Source organism: Amblyomma americanum, chromosome 9 (assembly GCF_052857255.1).
Source record: "Amblyomma americanum isolate KBUSLIRL-KWMA chromosome 9, ASM5285725v1, whole genome shotgun sequence".
Classification (NCBI taxonomy): Eukaryota; Metazoa; Arthropoda; class Arachnida; order Ixodida; family Ixodidae; genus Amblyomma; species Amblyomma americanum.
Window position 1 is genome coordinate 127677074 of NC_135505.1, and position 20202 is coordinate 127697275.

At 45.9% G+C, this 20202-nt stretch overlaps 2 protein-coding genes across 2 annotated transcripts; both read right to left on the reverse strand.

Annotated features, from left to right (window-relative positions):
• Positions 1-62: 62 nt before the first annotated feature.
• On the reverse strand, positions 63-9003 carry LOC144104287 (short-chain dehydrogenase/reductase family 9C member 7-like). The gene is made up of 5 exons (XM_077637185.1): positions 8530-9003; positions 5902-6108; positions 4432-4614; positions 2893-3025; positions 63-1908 (listed from the first exon to the last, which is right to left on the reverse strand). Exons 1-5 carry the CDS (start codon positions 8873-8875, stop codon positions 1572-1574), a joined length of 1206 nt encoding a protein of 401 aa, XP_077493311.1. The 5' UTR covers positions 8876-9003; the 3' UTR covers positions 63-1571.
• A 2908-nt stretch (positions 9004-11911) lies between these two features.
• On the reverse strand, positions 11912-20202 carry LOC144105482 (retinol dehydrogenase 7-like). The gene is made up of 5 exons (XM_077638602.1): positions 19892-20202; positions 17788-17994; positions 17187-17369; positions 16533-16665; positions 11912-13969 (listed from the first exon to the last, which is right to left on the reverse strand). The coding sequence occupies exons 1-5, from the start codon at positions 20094-20096 to the stop codon at positions 13633-13635; spliced, it is 1065 nt and encodes a 354-aa protein (XP_077494728.1). The 5' UTR covers positions 20097-20202; the 3' UTR covers positions 11912-13632.

Sequence of the window (20202 nt, forward strand, 5' to 3'; positions counted from 1 at the left end):
ATGTGCCATGAGGAACGGTGTTGTTGATGGCTCCTGATTAATTTGAGCATATGGAGTTCTTGAGCGTCACAGTTGACAGGCGCCTTTAATGTCTCACGTCCGTCGAAAGACGGCGGCGCTGTCGGCATTGCACCGAGTCCTCTAGCTTAGTAGCCACATTGTGTAGCCGCGTTGAGTATCGTTAAGCAAAAATCATACAGCAAACATCGTTTTACTGATTGTTTTGCTGATCGTTGTACTGGTCGCTGCCCCTCCTAATACTTGCGACCAGTATTACCGATGATCCTTTTCTTCTTCAGGTCACAGTGACCAGGCGTTTGCGGCCGCACATGCGTACTGTTACTTTTAAAATTCGGATTCCTTGATTGAGTAGTCAGTCCCAATATGCGCCTTTCTTGTCTGGGATTTCCCTTCATTCCACATATATTCGCGCTATGCTTTTTTTAAGGAGCTTTACATATTCTTGCGTCAGTACTTGATGTTCGCTTGCAACTTTGCCTGTCAATGACGCAAAGGGCGCGTCTTGGCTCTACAGGCACAGAGCAAACATAAAGCCTATAAACAAGGATGGCAAATTTACTAAGGAAGCGAGCGATGAATTTGAAGTGAAGAAAACATGAAACAAGAGTCAGCTTTGAATCATTTGGACTATTATATTGGCGCTATCCAGGACTGGAAAGTCATAAGTCCGGAGAAAACCTTTTGTGTTCGCAATCGATTGGTTTGCATTAAAGCCACTGTAGTCGCAGAGCGTTTTGAAAGCGGGAACTTAATGGTCAAACGGAAAGACAGGAAGTGGAAGCTCATGTTCTTGTCAGGCATCATGGAATCCCAGCGCTTGCAGATGAGGACACAGAGGACGCAGGTGTGTGTGCGTGTGTGACAGCGTAATTGTGCGCGTGTCCTCTCTGTGGCTTCATCTGCAAGCGACGTGGTTCCATGATGAGAGGAGCAACAAAATAATTCATCGACGGCTATTTCCAAAACCTTTGCGGGGAAAATGCATTGTATTTACTAGTGGGCCAACAAACTCCGTAGCAAGACTTATATTGATCGTACGGTTCACACACTTTGCACGCATTGTTGTCTTATGAGCTGCGCTCACAGAACTTTGTGGTTATGATCATCCTCTCGTGACCTACACTTTAAAGCGCAGATGCTAGGTTGGTCTGAGTTCTCTTGCCCTGCTCGTCGATTGCCCATCACTCAACAGAATCAGTCAGCCACTACGCGCGTCTGGCTTGGGTCAGTCCAGTGAATAGACCGTGATCATACTAGTCGGTAGTGGGCAGCACTGCAGTAAATGCAAAAACACGGGGTACTTCGCTGTGCCATTCTGACGCATAATATACAGATTTCTTGCGACAATCGACATTACTTGTTGACGACGAACTATTTATTACAAAGGAGCAGAGTTTTACATCCCCCTGAGCAGGAAATGTTCATTTCAGTCGTAACGAGGCTAGTATAACTGAAAACAAGATTGGAGGATCGAAATTTGGACTCATGTTGCATTCGTCGACACTTAGTACTGAAGTTAGAAACGCGACGCTCTTAGATACCCCTGAAAGCTACTTTCTTTCCATTAGCAAAGAAACCCTGCGAAGCGCGTCGATGACTTCGTCGGCGATCTCGATCGGCGCGATGTCGTGCAGCCATTGAAGAAGGCAGTCGCGGAGACCACCGGGACGATAGCAGGCCCGGGGAAGTCGTTCGCGGATGGCCAACTTCATGGCGTCCACGGCATCCTGTGTCCGTTCGTTCATCATAAGCGAGTGGAGAACGTCGGCCTTGTGCTTGCAGCGAGCGACGGATCGCCCGTTGATGGCGCTGCGCACGCTTTCCGGTAGCAGCTGGATGTCGCGGTCGAAGATCTCCTCCAACTTGACATGGTCCACGATGGGCGTTCTGCAAGAGCGTTGTTTAGTCGCATCGATTTGAAGAGCACAGAGAAGTAATGGCATATTTTTTTTTCTAAAACATGAACTAGTTTTTGGTCGCTTTCTCAGAAAATTAAGGTGGACATCATCCGCAAAACGCGGAGAACCTGAGGCTGAACATGGTGACCAACCTGAAGATGAATCTATCCGAAACTGTCGGAGGGGTAACCAACTGATAAAGTCTCTGGAGGTTTGTAATCCAGACCTGAAATATGGGAATTTTTTAGAGCGCAGGTCTTACTTAAGACACCCGCCCATGCATGCCGTGTCGTAGTCGTCGCCGGCGTTGTCGGCCTGGTCGGCGTAGCACGCCACCTGATAACCGTGGCAGGTAGTAGCAAATCGAAACGCCACTTGCACTGGTGAAAGTGGTGGAATGGGCGACCGGAAGGTGGCTGCTACGGGAAAATCCCAGAGGGTGGCTGTAACACGCCACCTGCCTGTGGTGGCAGGTGGCCTCTGAAGAGCTACGCTAAAATTTCGCGCTACCGACTATATTAATCATCTGTCAAATTATTTTGTCGGTCACCTCATGAAAGGCATTTGGGAAAGGAGCATTATTGTACCAGCGATCCCCCTCTCCCCCTTCCTTCCACCCCCAACCTACATATGTCTTAGAGTTTGCTTCCTATTCGTAAGGTTCATGTCCCTCTGCTAGCTTTAGATGCATTCTTATTTTTTGCTGAGATGCAATTATCAGCTTACCCGGTATCAATCTACTGATTGCCACTAGCAGCAACGCTTTCACCTGTGTGAATGTTATTTCGTTTTCTCGCTGGAGATCTAGGGTTTCTTCTTAACCTTTTATTCCCTTAGAACTCTGAAGAAAACCTGATGCTTTGCTTCTGTGCTGCTGCTTCACTTTGTTCTCTATTATCGAAATATCTGCAGTTTCCAAATTATGTTAAAGGTGACGTCTATTCATGTAAAACAGAATTGAATAAAAACAAACCTGTAGCCTGATGGCTCAACGGTGCAGACGCGGACGCCTCTGTTGAAGTACTGACGACGTAGGCCGTCGGCTAGTGAGGTGCAAGCAACCTTGGACATGCAGTAGGTGAGGCACTCGGGCATCGTAATGCGACCTGGGAAGGAGAGCTGTATGAGAACTTGACGGACGCCACTGGCAGATCTTCATAACTGGCGCAATAAAAAGGACGCAGTTTTAGCAGGGAAACAAGGTGACAATGGTACCAAAATGGCTGCTATAGAAAAGCAATGCAAAAGCGATTTGGGGCTACGCCATCCGATAATGCAACAAGTTTAGAAAAAGCAAAGTTAACTTGCTTTCAATGTGAACAAATGTTGGCTTCGAAAGACAATAACTCATAATTTATTTCCAGGCAAAGTTTTCAACTAAGTATATGAAACCTGTTCATAGAGAATAGATGAAATGAACAGAAAGAATTTGTTAAAATTTGCAACGCAGTACTCGCATTGTGCATCGCGCCGTAGCTTCCTTCCCGTATGCCTTGTGTTTGACGTTCAAGACGTCAGCTTGACTGTCTACAAAAAAGGCCCACAGTATTGCTCATAAAAATGCTACCAATATAACATTTTACGTAAAAGCCAGCGCGTCTGAGTGCGCACAAGTTTTGGCGACTCAGTGAGGGGAACGACTGTTGCTATAGAAACAGTGGCAATTCTTACATATAATGATGATAATCAAGCATGAATACCAGCAGTTTATCGCGGGCATAGGATTAGTGATGCTAGGAGCTGTTCCAGCAGAATTCAGGAAATACGAACGAAAAATTCTTGGAGCTGAATTTTTTAAACCGGGATCGCAGCCAATACCTGCTAAACCTAGATTATGTTTGGTTCCTTGCGTTTGAGTACTACAGCAGCTTTGGAGAAATCAACGTCATACCGTTTCCAGATACAGAACACTGTTTATTTGAAGTGTGCAAGTCTGTCGCAAAAATACCATGTTCTCATGAATGTGATGTCGCACTAAGGACACGGAATAGTGTTTACTGCCAGTAGATTTGGTTATTGAGGAGCCGTAGGCCTTTTATGTTGAATTCCGACACCCGTAATGCGCGTGTGTAGGTTCCCAAACGGGCTTGCCTATGACTAGCGGGACCACTCGCAAGAACACATAGCTACTGATCTCCAGAAAAGTAAGAGTGAGGACACTTATTGAAATAAGTTAGTGCTTTCGGCTGGCTTCATTACATGAATTCAGCTTCGTGTTTCACAGTGTTTTCAGAAATGCAAGAAGCCATTTGACATGCTTCCTCATCCCTGTGCCTTTGTGGTTCATAAGCACACCGCTACGTGGGCAGTTACCATAAGTTTTTTAAAGCCTACTCATTAGGGCTACGACGGGAAGTAGGGCTCCACGGATGGATACCACCTGCGCTGTAAAATTTATACAAAGCCTGAAAGGCTGTACGTGACAGCAGTAGCAATAAGCACAGTGCTTATGTGTACTGCATGCAGTGAAGGCCTATCCTCATGGTACAATGATAAGAGTGTCGGTACACACCCATCTGACTGGTGACGAGGACTAGCCTACCACCAGCCTTCTTCACCAATGGTAAGAACGTGGTGGAGACCGAGAGGGTGCCGAATGTGTTGACGTCAAATACGGAGCGAATCCGGCTCATGGGCTGCCACTCGATGTAGCCCAGAGTGCCGACTCCGGCGTTGGCCACCACAGCCCAGAGCTCTGCGTTTTGAAAGAGACGTTGACTGTAGGAAAGCGTCCGCTTAATCATGTTTTCATTTCTGCATTCAGATCTAAATTGCGCTTTGGGTCCTGAAAAGACAAAAAAAAACATTTCGTGTTGTGCCTATGACCCGTTCGCCCAGGGCAGGATGCATCTTCAGCATACTTGACCTTACATCAAGTGCAGCAATTTATTTCAACGATACAAACAGGAAGCCAGTACAGCAACTAAGAATTGTGAGCGTAACGACGGGAACTACTACGGAAAATAACTCTTTCATACAACTGCACTTAACTCGGTCCTTATGCAGAGATGGCGTATAGGTACAGAATTCTCCCCGCGCGCAATACGACCGCATTTAAAGGGGCTCTGAAACGCCTTCCGAGGGAAGCACATTAACTCACTTAATCACTGCACTGTGTTGCCATTAAAACCGGAGCCAAATAATACTCTTCTACACGCAGCAGACGACCGACAATCACGCGTCAAAGTTGGCGAGCCCTTCCCGGTGACTTTCTCATGCTCGCACCCTCCTCCGTCCCCCGCATCTGCGTAGACATGGTGAGAGGTGGCCATTGGTTAGATTCTTTCAGATGTCAGGCAGCTACCGTGGCCGCGGCCAATAAGCCGCTTAGCTCCGGCGAGTCGGGAAGCTCCGTTCGCCGAGAGGGGTCGGTGAAGGAGCGCCTACCTTCCAGCGTGCAAAAAGTGACGAGAGGAGAGGGAAAGGTGCGGAGGCGCTGAAATTCAAATTTTAACTACAGATAACTTAGCTTCTACAAAGCGCATTTAAAAAATTCTTGCTGCATACTATTCATAAAGCGGCGTGCTTCAATATCCCAGGCATGCCGCAACTTTATTAGAGCCCCCTTCACAGCCCCTTTAAAATCCTTTTCCAAAATTATTCTACACGGCATTAAAAAAAGACGTCCGAGTGTCGTTGAATTAAATTACCAGGCCTACTACCATCGATACGTTTCCACGAACAAACCGCGATCACGGCAAGACTAATTTACCCGCGGACTTCTGAGTTTACGTGACACCTTAATTTACTTCGAAACGACCGTCACGAAGTCTTTTTCTGGTCTTGAAGTCCGGAGTTTGAATCCATTGCCGGGAAAAATGTTACAAACATAAGTTTATCAGTAATAAATTGTTTTTTTTTTTTTTGCTGGCGAACAAACGTCAACATTGACACAGAGAGGCAACAAGGAATTTTTACTGGGAGCGTGAAATTGATAGTTTACCTTAGAGTGCATTCAGGACGTTGTCCCCACTTTGCTTACCTTTCTCGCCAATGGTGTTTTCCACGGTTTGCAGAGCGCAGCCAACCTCCTCTTCTTTCGTCACGTCCATCTGCATCACGAGCATGTTCTCGGATCTTCTGAGCAGTTTCGCACCATCGCCACCTTCGTCCAAGCATCCAGCGTAGACGAAGAACCCTTCTTCGGCCAGCTGTGTGGCCAACATATGACCAAATCCGGTATCACACCCTGAGGAAGAAAATGGCAAGCATTTAACAAACGATGCCTGAGCTGTTCTCGCTATGGTAAATTCACGTGTCATAAGGTTGCCGTGGCGAAAGCAAATGCAGGTGGTAAAGAATATTTAAGAAGTGCTTGTGAATGAGCTAGTTGAAACATATTTTCGTTGAACCGTTCCTGTTTGTCTTCGCAAACTGTGTCAGTGGCAATCTATGTTGAAACAAAAAAAAAATCATCGAAAGACCGCGCCAGCCATATAGCGCCGTCAAATCCAGTCCGCTGGTGTCAAAGGGTGTACAAGCCACTTTCGTCCCGGGTAATTCCCGGCGCCTCATTTACCAGGTGGAGCAAGGCGGAAGAGCCTCTCTCTTTTCTCCTGATTCACTTTGAGCTTTTGACACTTGGGAGTCGTTTTTGACCTTTTTGTGAGTAGCGTCTGCTCGTTTCCTCGGGCGCTCTCTCCGGTTTCGGGGTACTGGTCACCTCGACCTTTTGGCGTCGTGCTCCTTCATGTGCTTGTAATGTCGGTGCAGCGACAGCCACGGTATTTTGTTTTGTGCTAGCGACATTCCAAATGGTGAACGGTGCAGTGAGAGTCTCACGGCTTACGACGAACACCGGTACCCATGTGCGCTTTTTCCGGTGCCGTAATCTTTTTCGGCACCCGTTGATGAAGCAGGTATCTCCTTTGGTGTGCAGAAGAGTTTGCACATCGTGGCAATTCCGGTCATGCAACTGTTGCCTGAATTATTTTGCTGTTGCATATATTAGCATGGGCAATGAAGGCTGTTCCGTGATACTGGTTTGTTTTCAAGTGTTTGCAGAAATATCAATCAATTTTTGCAATTCATTTCTATTTTATGGTAGGCGGTGGACGCACTTTATTGCGTGCTTTCGTTTTGCACAAAATGTTGTATTGGAAATATGAGCTTCACCGTGTGAGCTTAATGTTTCCTCTGTTGCATGGACACACGCTTGTATTTGCATCGCTCGGCAATTCTCTAGCATGTTGTGTATATGTGATCAAGAACGTATTTTTTCGAAGAAAAGTAACTTTGATGAGGACGGGATTGATATCAATTAAAAAGTGCAAAGTATGATTTTTCTTCTACGTGGCTGAAAGTTGAGGTTAACATTTTTGAGCTGCAGGGCGACCAATGTCAACGTGCCACAGTAGGAAAGAAATAGTATACGAATACCCTCCGCGCAGTGCAGGCACACAACGATACATTCACCCACATCCACCAGCGGGTCCTTTTTTTTTGGGCCAGTCCGTTACCATGACGAGATCTGTTACGAACAACCCTCGCGACCTCGTATTTCAGTAGTCCGTTTTCATGAATATTAATACGTGATAATGCCGTACAATACCCGTTAGCAACGTACGTGGCCAAGGGTAGCTATCGAAGCTTTCACACCCGCGACCTCACCCCGCCAATTCGTTTTTGCACAAAACGTGGCGCCCTCTGACCACATTTGTCGGTTATTAAAAAAAAACTAGCTGAAAATATTGAACGCAGCTGGGCGCCGCAGGCGTGGCCCACATCCGCGGTGGCCTAGTAATCTGAGCACCTCCTCGCTTGCAGGAGGTGCGGGGTTCGATCCCCTGATCCACCTTGTACCCACCGTTGCCGTAATCGGTTCAAGATTCCCTTTGGCCTTGTGCTCGGCTTGTCTTGGGTGAAATACTTACGAAATGAGGTCACGGAAGTGGTGGCCTTGTGGTAGAGCATCCGCCTCGCATTCAGAAGGTGACGCATCCGATCCCAGTGCCGTCGGGTACCCACCGGGCTTCTAACAGGTACAATATTTCCCCCAGCCTGATGCTTGGCTTTTCAGTATTGAAATGTGAAAAGGGCCTTGTGCTAAACCGTTGCGTTAGCGGGTCAGTGGTTCATTCCGCCGTCAAACAACCAGACTCAACATTTGTAGGGTAAAGCCCTCCTGTTAATTAATTCTCTAGATAATTTCGAAGCCGTAGATGGTTTGGTTTATGGAAGGTTTAACGTCCCAAAGCCGCTGAGGCTATGAGAGGCGCCGTAGTGAAGGGCTCCAGAAATTTCGACCACCTAGGGTTCTTTAACGTGCGCGGACATCGTGCAGTACACGGGCCTCTAGAATTTCGCCTCCATAGAAATTAGACCGCCGCGGCCGGGATCGAACCCGCGACACGTGGTGCTGACTACTTCTAAGCCGACGGCTTTTCGACCAAACGAGGTGTATATGCTATCGCGTGAAACGTTCTCGAAAATTACTACACTTACCATGTACAGAAGAACAGTTTGCACTTGCTGTCACGTTAGTATGTCATAAGTTGTAGAGATTAGCAAGTGCACAAACGCTGACCGAATACGAGACGGCACAGGAGGTTACTCCGTACTCGTACGAGCCAAAACTCGCGGCGTAACAATGCACAGAGCGCTTTCTCACCAGTTATGAGGACGCACTTTCCATCGGCTTTCACAAGTCCGTTGAAGAGGACTCTGCGACCATGCCAGAGCAGCCAGTATCCGCAAAGCACTGTGAGCACGAGCAACCCGACATTGGTCACTATGTCCAGAAGCCAGGGTGTTCGGGAAGCAAGCATCCACAGCAACGCAGACGCCAGCGGAGTCAGCCGAAACACGGTGAGTATTGGTTGCATGGTAGGTGCTGCAAGAATCTCCGAACAGTTCGCGCGGAAGCCACTAAGAGAACAGAGTGTATGCGGGAGTCCACACGAACGGTTGTATGCCTTTGTATCTGAAGAAAGAAGGATCCGGAATTGCAACAGCATTGTAAATGACAATGGGTACGAATAACAAAAAAGGTCATGAACGCTTGTAAGGAAACGGAAATGTCTTCAACGTACGAGGTCTTTTTAGACGCGGCCGCCTCCTAGGAGGCGTTTCACACTGATGAGCACGAGGTAGAACGAAATGAACGTCTTGTTTGAACAACAGGCGGAAAGACGTTAAGAAGAAAAAAAAAACAGCGAGCGGTAAACATAATGCCAAGACAAAAGAGCCGACAGATGTTTAAGAGAGGCCGAAATTTTAAAAACAAAGAAAATATTTGTGTACAAGATGAAGGCACGAGACTCGCAGCGCTTTGCAACCGACATGGACGTCCTTACACAAATGCTAGTACACACAAACAACCAAGCTTAATTACCGAGCAATCTTCCCCTCAGCATGTGTACGCACTCATAAACTGGCCACCATGAAAAGAAAATAAAGAAAAAATAAATGTGCGGTTCGAATTAGTTTTCCAGTGTCGTGACAAGAGGTTCAAAATAGAACAAAGTATAAAAATTATGTCAAATTACTCGAGTAGTATTCTCTGCATAACAAGCATGGATTGAAAGCTCTGTTTTTGTTTTCAACCGTGCAGCGTTTACCTGGATTATGTAATTATGAATTGCAACCAGGGGCCAGATTACGCAACTGTCAATTAGGAAAATTGTCAAAAACTTGTCAAAAAGGTGTCAATAAGCTTCGCTCCTATTGGTCGGTCGTGGCCGGCGGCCATTTTGCTTTTTTGCGTCACGGGTGGCAGCAGATTACGCCACGGATGTGGCAGAAGGGGTGACGTTGCACACCTAATTATGAAGGTGCTAATGAACAGTTTTTTGTGACAGTTTCGATGCGGTCAATTTGACCGTTGCGTTTGTGACAGAAAATGGCGGCGGTGTACGCGGCCATACGACTGAGGCGGCTGCGCTGGCGCGAGCAACGGCGAAGGAGGGCGCACGAAGACGCGTTCGACTTTCCGGACGAGCTGTTTCGACGCCTTTTTCGACTGGAGAAGCAGACTGTGGAGTGACTATGCGACGAACTCGTCGATGAACTGGGAGGTTTGCGAGCGAGTGCGCTGTCGGTGCGGCTGCAGGTGCTGTGTGCACTGCGGTTATTTGCCACGGGCGGCTTTCAGGCTGCCGTTGGTAGCGAGGCGCACGTCTGCATCGCACAACCGACGGTGAGCAAATGCGTACAGCGGGTGTTGGAGGCAATTTGTAAAGTTAGTGCGCAGAAGGGGTGGGTTCCGTCGTCGCCTCTGTGACACACAGCTACATATGAATAAGACACGCTTATACTGGCAAAGCACTTTATTTTTCCCAGCAAATGGCACTTCGTGGTTGTCTTCTGTTTTCCAAGGGGGAAGAAACAAACAACCGCAGATCACATACTGCAACACCTCACCTTTTGGCATTTTTGTCATCGATCGAAGGGGTCTAACAACGCAGACTTCAACAAGTTGTCTTCGTCGATTTCGTACCAAGCGCTTCTTGCAAGTTCGCTCGGTAGGCACGTAGCCTTCACTGCATTCGTTGAAATTTTTCTGCGCACTTAGCTCAACCGCACAGTAGCTCGACTCCAGACGCCGCGCAAAAAAACAATAAGACGGCGTGAAACAGCTGCTTTCGTGCAAAACGGCCTTTTTGCTGCCGTCAGCACACCCCCGCGGCACCGAAAATTACCCTCCAGCCAATTTAATTGCACAACTTCGAACGCTTTTTGTTTTGGTTAATATTTTCGTTTAAACAGTATATTTTGGCAAAATAAAATATTAGTTATTTTCATCGTTGCTTATTTCTTATTTCTTTTTACAAAAAATTTAGTAGACGGCCCCTCGAATGCTTTTGGAGCGCCGCCCTGCTGTAATTGGCTGATTCCTCGTTGCGTCACGTGGTGACGTCTCATCGTTTCGTCATTTTGACGTCACTGTCAATAACATTTGACAGAACTTCTCACAGTTGCGTAATCTGGCCTCAGGCTGACATTTTACCAATTTGGAACACGATGATTGTCGAAAATTCACGCGCTAGCACTAGGGGTGAAGCACTGAGTCTCCCCCCCCCCTCCCCTGAGTCTGTTGGCTGCCGTGTGAATTTTGCACAATGCTATGTATGTACCGAAATATGCTTTCCATGTCCCCTTTTGAAAGTCTTCTGTTTTGCTTTTGTAGTTAGGCGGATTTAGCGGTACAGGGGCGCGATAGTCACTATAAGAAACAGAAGCAACAGAGCTAGTTGACATGCTGACATCGCAGAAGACCAATAGGCCGAAAGGCAGACAAAAACCGAAGGGACAAGCGTTTTTTTTTTAATTGCTGTCCTGTGGAAGTTTGTTCCTCAACTTGCACGTTTTCTAAGGCGCGCAAATCAATGTATCTAAATTAAGCATACTGTTTTCAAGGAAGATGCCAACTCAAGTACAGCATCGTGTCTCTAATGTGCTCACAGGTGCTATCAAGTGCCAATCCATGTCCGACTATCCCTGCATTCAAACGGTGCAAAATATTCAGCATAGACCAGCATCGGTCAAGGCTGAATACAGGTTGGGCAGCTGGCCAGCTGTAATCAGGTGAGGTATAGCAATAGTTCTCGTGGAGAAAATTGTGAAGAACATGACATTATCGGGCTCCAAAAGGGAGAAATCACTAGTGCTACTTAAGGGTATGAAATAGGCACCAAGACGTCAGTGCCGCATTACCTCTACCACTGTATATACGGGATAGTGAATGGTCATTATTTGAAAGTGAGAGCAATGTTGTTGTTTTTTTTGGCTCCATCCCGGACATTGTACCTTCTTTGGGTACACATTCATCTCTCTGGCAGAGTTAACTCTGCCAAGACATACACTACCAAAGATGGTACAAAGTTTTACATGTTGCTCAATTATACAGAAAATGTCAAAGGAAAAAACAAAGCAGGATGTGCAGCTTTAGTGTAAAATCGAATGAGGTTTTAGTTTAAGATGCGTGTCGGGTGTTAACACAAATAGGGTATATGACATGTTCTACTCATTTTGAAAGGATTAAGTGTGGTGCGCTATGAAATCTGGGATAAAATAACCATATGGTCTAAAAAAGAATACAGTGTGGGGTTATTTTAACAATGCTTAGTAATAGTGATTTATGGGTCGTTTTTTGTAGTCAGTGATGTCCCGATGTTCTTCATCACATGTTTTTCATCACTTATCGTTGAATAAGGTTTATAGCTTTATTAACTCTTTCTTTTCTGTTCATTCATTTTGTCACGTGTAGATAGGTGCTTCAGACTATGATTTTATTCGTTATTTGTAACCTTCGACACTAACCGCCTCCTCTGTCACAACAGTTGCCACCAGTGCAGCCCTTGTATAGAAGAGCACCGGAAATTTATTTATTTACACCCGACCACAAACATTTCTGCTTTTGTGCCTCAGAAGCGTTATGTAAGTGGCGCAATTGAATATCGTAGATAGCATGCGGCAGCATGGCATCTGCAGTCTTTAGACAAGCACACCTGATACACCATGCCACGCATAGCGGCGTGTACCTTGAACGAAGCTTCAACATATCACGACTGGAGGTAATTACTCTGCTTGGTGTTCATTTATCCGAGTATGTGTTCAAACTGCGTGGAGATTTTATGTGATGCGAAGTGATGACACAATATTGGAGGTCAGTAGAGCCCAGTCTTTATGTTTATGTGCCCTGCTCCGGATTCAGTTGGCTTTTGTGAGTGGGGAGTGAGGGGAGCTGGGAAGGGCACGTACTGCCCTGAACATTAGACACCAAAGCTCAGAAGGACATAGTAATTTTCCGTTGATGTTCAGTAGTCTTCTTTGTTAGTCCGCTCGCGGATGAGAGCGGCTTCCTATAGGAGTTTCACAAGACGATTCAGGTGTTCAACAAGAGTTACATATTTTCTTGTTACATTTAATCGTAACACAAAAATATAAGAGATGCGGTTCGCCGCAGTGTCCCGGTTGTGGCCGCGCACGGCACACTAATGACCCGCAAGCCGTTATGAATCCCCCAGCCGCGCTGGACTGGCCGGAAATACGCGGAGCCCTCGGGCGACCGCGGGAGCTCTGAACTTGCTACCGCGCAAAGTCACTGCTCCGTTCAAACTCAAACGGACTCGCCGCCGAACCTCTGTTCCTCCTGTGTGCAGCCCGCCCACGGTTTGTTTATCTCAGCAGTTTCGTGGCATTGCTTTACACGGCAAGTGGTCGCGACTGTCGCCTGGCCCCACGGGTGCGTCGCCCGCACTCGGCAGGTGTTTACGTCCGCTGAGGCCAAACATCGCCACTCTTGCATAGCAGCTGAGGCGTGGGAAACTCGGGGGTGACCGGGTTCCAGGACACCGCTGTTGTAGCCAGACACGTCCTCTGTAAGCGGGTGCGAGTGCTGCGGGTCAGGGTTCGACCGGCAAGGAAATTCCCCTGGTGCCGACGTCGCTACAGACATCATGCGCATGCGTGCGATATCGACATTTGCTTGCCAGCTTCTACGATCACGCAAGAGACCAAATATTCACTTCCATCTTTGCTTTATCACCAAGCAATGAACAAAAGGCTCTGGTGTCCGGGGGCACCGACAGATGGCGCAGCAATACACCACAGCTCGCGACTGCTTTGTGCTGAGTGAGGTGTAGTACAAGAGCGATCATAGTCCCGAGTGCAGCACACCGGTCTAGAGCTCAAAACGAAGTCGCAGCTTGAACGTCCCACAAACGTCCCGAAATTGTCCTGGAATATTCGAACTGAGATTCAAACCGAAACGCTACTTTCTCTTCACCAGCATCGATAGCCTGCGGATTTCGTGTATGACTTCGTCAGCCACTTCGTCCGGCGCGATGTTATACAACCATCGAACAACGGCCAGCAGAGGACCGCCTGGTTTGTAACAAGCTCGCGGAATCCGCTCCCGCACTGCCATCTTGATGGGGTCTATAGCTTCTTGCAAGTCTTCCCTCATGAATGCCGTATGCACCACGTCGGCACTGTGCTTTAAGTTGGCCACGGATTTGTCGTTGACGCGTTCGCGAACTCTTTCGGGTAGCAGCTTCAAGTCGTGATCGAACAACTGTTCCATCCTGGAGTGGTTTACCATGTCAGTTCTGCAAAATATAGAAATGTGTGTGATAAACATATCCAAATGTCATATTGCGAAAAAAGTCACACCTTCGAATAGTTAAATTTGCTTGCGCAGGAACGTATGCAAATTAGTGATTAACAGCCTAGTATGAACTGGAAGAGAATTCGGAATCAGAACTTCTGTGAAAGAAAATCAAGAAATGCAGAAAACGCCGGTGGTTTCCTGTAACTGTTTAAAATCTGAAAAAATAGTGTGGCCAAAATGGGAAGGATTTTTTTTTTCAAGAACAATTTAAAGCAGCGACGGGTGGCAGTAAGCTTGGAAACCATGCAAAGCATAGATATAAATAAAAATACAAATGAACTCTTAATTGGAGCAGTTTGGCTTTTTGTATCAATGGTGAGTTCGTAGCCATGGAGAAGACAAAGCAATTTCAGCCATTGAAACGAAAAGAAAGTTCTTCTCCAAAGCGCTTCAGTGCGAGGCGGAAAAGTGCAATTTTTTCGCACAAAATAGAAACAGAAGGGTGCATGAAGTTCAGTGTAAATAGAATATCCCCTGGTGACGTGTGGCAATGCGTACTGCGATAATTTCGAACCGTTCATGCTGTTACATCGCGGAATGCAATTTCACTTGTTTCGTGTCTTAAGCGTACGTCATCAGCACACGCTTAATTTGTACTGAACTTTCTGCGCACCTTACGCGTTCAGTTTGTGTTTTGTGCGATAAAACGCACCTTATTTCCTTATTTCATAGAGCTCAAGGGATTCAGAGAAGAAGTTCGTTTCGAGAACTAATACGGCATCGTCTTCTCCGCGCCTAGGAACTTGACTTGAACTTGCTCAAAAAGTATTGGAAGAAAGTAAAATTTGAATTAAAAGTAAATTGAATCAGCAAATTTTAAGTTAACGACTAGCAAATCGCCTAGCTCTGCGAATATACGGAGCCCTCAGTGGTTGATAATTTATGCTGAACTGCATTCATTTCTATTGCGTCCACCCCGTCTTTAGAAATGTTTGCAAGTATTGCGTGAAATATCCGGGATGATTTTGCAGAGTAGTTGGTCACAGACACAAAACCAAGTTGAGAAATGAATAAAAAGTGCAAAAACTAAATTAAATTTCAAAGACGCTCACAGAAGAATAAAACTCAATTCGTGCAAAATTATACCGAGAAATTTTATAGAATCGGGTGCAATGCGCTAAACCAAGCGGTAATTGTTGGCACGATATGAAAGGATCTAACGCAGAAATGTGAAAAATTCTCAGTAGTACTTGCGTGCATTGTCAATCAAACAGTGCAAGAAAGAAGGCATATACGAAAGTTTTTTTTTTTAATTCTTTGTGTGTTACAACGCTCTGCTGGGCTAAAGTATGTTTGTACGAAACTTACCTCGACTTGTTTTGTAAGAATACTTGTTGCGGTAATAGGATTAACGATGCAGCACTCATGAATGACGTGAATCAAGGCGGAACAGGCTCACACTTGGAACTTATATAATTGGTAAGAGCAAATCTTTATTTTTAAGCAAATGAGGAGTCGAAGTAGACTATCATTTCCCTGCACCATTACTTACTGTTTTGGCACGCTACTGCTGAATTTACGCCCACAACCAAAAACAGTACAATTCAACCGCCGTGACTTTGAGCTGGCTTGTCATCCATGAAATTGCGTTTTTAGTTGCCCCTTTAAGGTGCTATATGCACAACTGTTAACAAGGCGAACTTGCAGCTTTGCTGAGAGCGGGCCAGACTTAGCAGTGATTTTTTTTTTCTGTCAGGTCAATTTGGCATCGTCGATTACGGATGTAGGATAAATCGCGTATCAACCTCTCTTACAAGTGCTTTTCTATGACGAATACTGAACACAGCAAGTGATTGCAGTAAGGGATTTTTCAATCGGTATCAATATCGGTGTTTTTGCCTAATTTATCAGCGTTAAGTACATTATTGAAGCAGGGAGTAATGCCACGATCCATCGCGTGTTTATCTGAGAAATCCTTCGATTTTAATGTTGCAGTTGTCTAGCACTGTGGCACTTTGTACGAAATTTTGAAGATGCCTTTAAATATTACCCATCGCTGTTTTGAGCTGTTAAACGAAATAATTCAGGACTGGAGATAAGATACAGTTTTAGTGAGATATTGCTTGTGTTGACTGGAAATATTGTGCCACGCCTTGAAGGGTTTGTTAGGTCAAGGGGTCTCCATGACTGCACGCGCTACTAAGTGATGGCTGGCATGCACCAAAGCAAGTTGCACTTTCTTTTTTGGGTTGTGAGGAACTAGCCACTAACCTTTTATAACATCCTCAAGCACACTTATACTGGCCCCGTTGTATTAGCGAAGATAATCTTCGCTTCAGGCGTGTGTGTTCTATATAGCCTTTTGTGCCGCAAACCTGATTACATCACCACTCTTGGTCGGAACGGGAGATAAAGTAATGAAACGAAATGCCGCTTCCGTTGCTTGCAATGCACTACATGTAAGAGTGAAGCATCACTGACGAGCAGATATACTTCACTTTGGCAGTTATAGAAAGCGTAGGAAATTTGTATCACGTCATGCGAATCGACGAGTAGCAAACCTGTAAGCTCCTGGTTCAACAATGCAGACGTGCAGGCCTCTGCTGAAGTATTGTCGCCGGAGGCCGTCAGCTAGTGAGGTGAGTGCGCTCTTAGACATGCAGTAGTTCACAAACTCCGGCATTGTCAGGCGACCTGCGTACGATAACAGCGACATGGTGACAGAGTGCGTCAGATTTCTGGCCCATGCCACATGGCTATATTCTATTGGCTTTTAAAAACATCAGTAGGGAAGAGCTTACCCCAAGAAGACGCGAACTAAGCATGAAAGCACACGGTAATAGCAGCTTGCGAACAGGCGTAACCAAGACAAAGAGGAATTCATCAAAAATGCACGAAGACTTCATTTAAGGCTTATCTGAGGTGGTATCAATGAGCTTCCTTTTTTTGCTGTTATCTTTTCACTGTTTGCACTTTCGCATGCCTATACGGTGCAGGTACTCGCCATGTGTGGCTGACTTCACCTGCTTTCAGCCCTTCCTTCTCTTCTTTATAACCGACCAGTTTTTGACGTCATTTGTTTCTTATAACGCGCCAAAAAGAAAGCAGAGGACCATGAACATGCGTGTATTCATAAAGGTTCACATCCGCTGCTATGAACTCGCAGTAATGGCACATTACTGCACAGTTGAACAGACACGAAAATGACTACAAACCATAGTAGCTTGAGACGAGGACGAGTCTTCCGCGAGACTTCCGCAACAAAGGCAAGAATGTCGTTGAGACTGATAGGGCTCCAAACGTGTTGACGTCGAAGACAGATCGAACTCTGCTTATGGGCTGCCACTCGATGTAGCCCATCACAGCGATTCCAGCATTCGCAATTACCGCCCAGAGCTCTGAAATGAGCATTAAGCAAGAAAGCCCTAAGGGATGTGTGAACATCGCAACCGTGCGGCTTTGCACGAAGGCTAGATTTACTAATCGCTGAAAGTACCTCACTGCGCTGACAGAAAATAATATGTATTCAAGCAAGACGTAGCTTACGATAAAATTCTTTTCTACAGTGTAAAATTAACAAGAGATACATAGCCGTGTATTACATATCATAGTGGTCACTAAGATCAGAGACCCTGCAATTCGCAACTGCTACTTGAAACTGACATAAAATGTATATTCAACCATGACGTAGCTTATGATAAAATTATTTTCTACAGTTTAAAAATAAGAAGAGATACAAAGCCGTGTACTACATGTCGTAGTGGCCACTAAGATCCAAGACCTTGCAATTCGCAACTGCTACTTGAAAGTGCTTACCCTTTCCATCCAAGCGGTCTTCGACTGTTTGGTAAGCTCGATCGATTTCTTGTTCTTTGGTGACGTCCATCTGAAGGACCAAAATATTCTCCACTTTTTTGAGGGCCTTTGCTCCGTCGCTGTTTTCATTCGAGCATCCCGCAAAGACGAAGAATCCATCGCTGGCCAGCTGTTTGGCCAGCATGTGACCGAACCCTCTGCCGCATCCTGCGTTGCCACATGCATCACATCCCTAATGAGCCGACGGAGTGTTGGACGGCAGCTTAAAAATGAAATGCTTTCCGAAGCTTTCTGTATCAGGGCTTTTTGTGAAAAAAACTTCGTTAGCTGACGGTGAAAATTATCGAAGGGTGTTTCCTCAGCGCAGCCTAAATTGGACTGCAAACGTTGCATATTGACAGCGCTGACATGCTGTAAAAATTGTCATTTTCACTGGTAGCTGTCTTCTACAAATACTATATAGCGGTGGCCGTAGTATGTGCTGTTGATGTTGAAGTATGCGTTAAATTTCGAATTCGGGCTACTTTCAATAGCAACCATGCACCATGCGCAGTACGTGCACTGTGCGTGATTGTACTGCGCATCCAGCCGGTGCGCGAAGACGTGAAAGAACAGCGTGACGTCATTCAAGAAGCAAAGGCCTGCGAGCTGATCGCTCATAGAAGCGAATCTGAGACATCCATCGAGTGTGGGCACCAGCAACACATAGGGCGTGCTGTTAAATTTTGTAGATTGTTTGCGAACAGCGCGTTTCAAAGCGCTTTGTGTGTGCTATTCCTCAAAGAACAGGTTAATCAGGGAAATGTGCATATGATCGACGTATGATGGCTTGCATGTGAGAAATGAAAAAAAAATGTATTGCTGGGTATGGCGCCATAGTATTGCATAATTACTTTTCCAATTAAAAAGCACTTATGATTTTGTCTCCCAACTAAAGAGATAAATAGTTGGAAAGTTTTCTTGGGAGCACTAAGCTCAGCTCACAGCGTCTATATGAAGCCTGATTCGCCTCTGCGGACTGTGCGGGACCCTAGTTCAATGCTATAGACAAAACGAAAACGTAGTATTGCTCGTATCATTTAGCTCCATGAAACTGTGAGTTGTAAGTCCAGATATCACTGTCATGTAGTGGTTTTCCGCGTCATCTATAGTCACCGTTCTCCTTGTAGTGCAAATCTTTGACTTCCATTTGGTTCCTGTGACTGCTCCTAATTGTGTAATTAGCCCTGTGTTTTAAAGCGTTCAGAAACGCAATGAAAACATGTCATTCTCTAAACTTGCTTTCTGTTGCTTCCCGCTTGAGTGCTGTGCTAAATTCAAAATTACACGTAGAACGTGACACTAAATTCCGTCGCGAATATCGACGTAAAGCATTATTAGAAATAATGGTCAACGGTTGCTTGCCGATATTACAAAAGATTTGTGCTTCAAATGCCATATTTTTAGGAATTATTATACCTACTTCAATTATCCTGTTTGCAGAGAAAGCTGACATACCACAGTAACAACATGCGCAGATTCGTTGCATGTCATTACATGACGGTAGAGATGGAATGGCGACTGAAATCTACACAAAGCATTTTTTCTCTCGAGCTCATTTAGTTTCGAAGAGGAAAGTCCATCTGAAGATAAAAGAACGTAGCTTGTTTTATTTTTCTTGTGACTTCTTAAGGGTATCATATCTCAGATCAATTTTAGGACAGCTCCTTAACTACAATTCGCCGCTATTTGAAAGAGAGTGACGTCCTGATTAGGAACCCCACAGAGCAACCAGTTCAGATGAGTGCGTGCAGTCCCTCTATTTTTGAAGAAATGGCACGAGAATAGAGAGGCTGTAAATGAGAGATCATACACAGAGCAGCTGTGAATCTCGTGATTTACTCTTGAATGCTAGTGCATTAAGCCTGCGCGAACAGCTGTAATCGTTTTCATTTGTCATTTCTTAACCCCTTTTTTCTGGCAGTTGCGTCGCATAAAACTGAGCTCTCATTAGGCTAGCGCTGCGGAGTATTTCCCGACCGTAAACCCAAACCTCAGACTTCAATGCGCATGTCGCTAGTGAGCATCGTGCAACAATACGATGAAACACAAGCAGCGCACTCACCCGTGATGAGAACGGCCTTTCCTTTGGCATCGATGAGTCCGTTGAAGAGCGCTCGACGAGCATGCCACAGAAACCAGTATGCGCCGCTCAGCGTCAACAGCGCTAGGCCCACGTTTGTCGCAGCGGAAAGCAATAGAGGAGATTGTGACGCCAGCAGCCATAGTGTAATAGCTGCTGGGATCGTTACCTGGGACACAGTGACCATGTCTTCCGCGCACGACGGTCTGCAAACTTCCCGCAGAACCAGCTACTTACTTTGAGCGTTCGTGGGCGGTGCGCATTATTTCCTTGAATAGGTGTCCTATGTGATG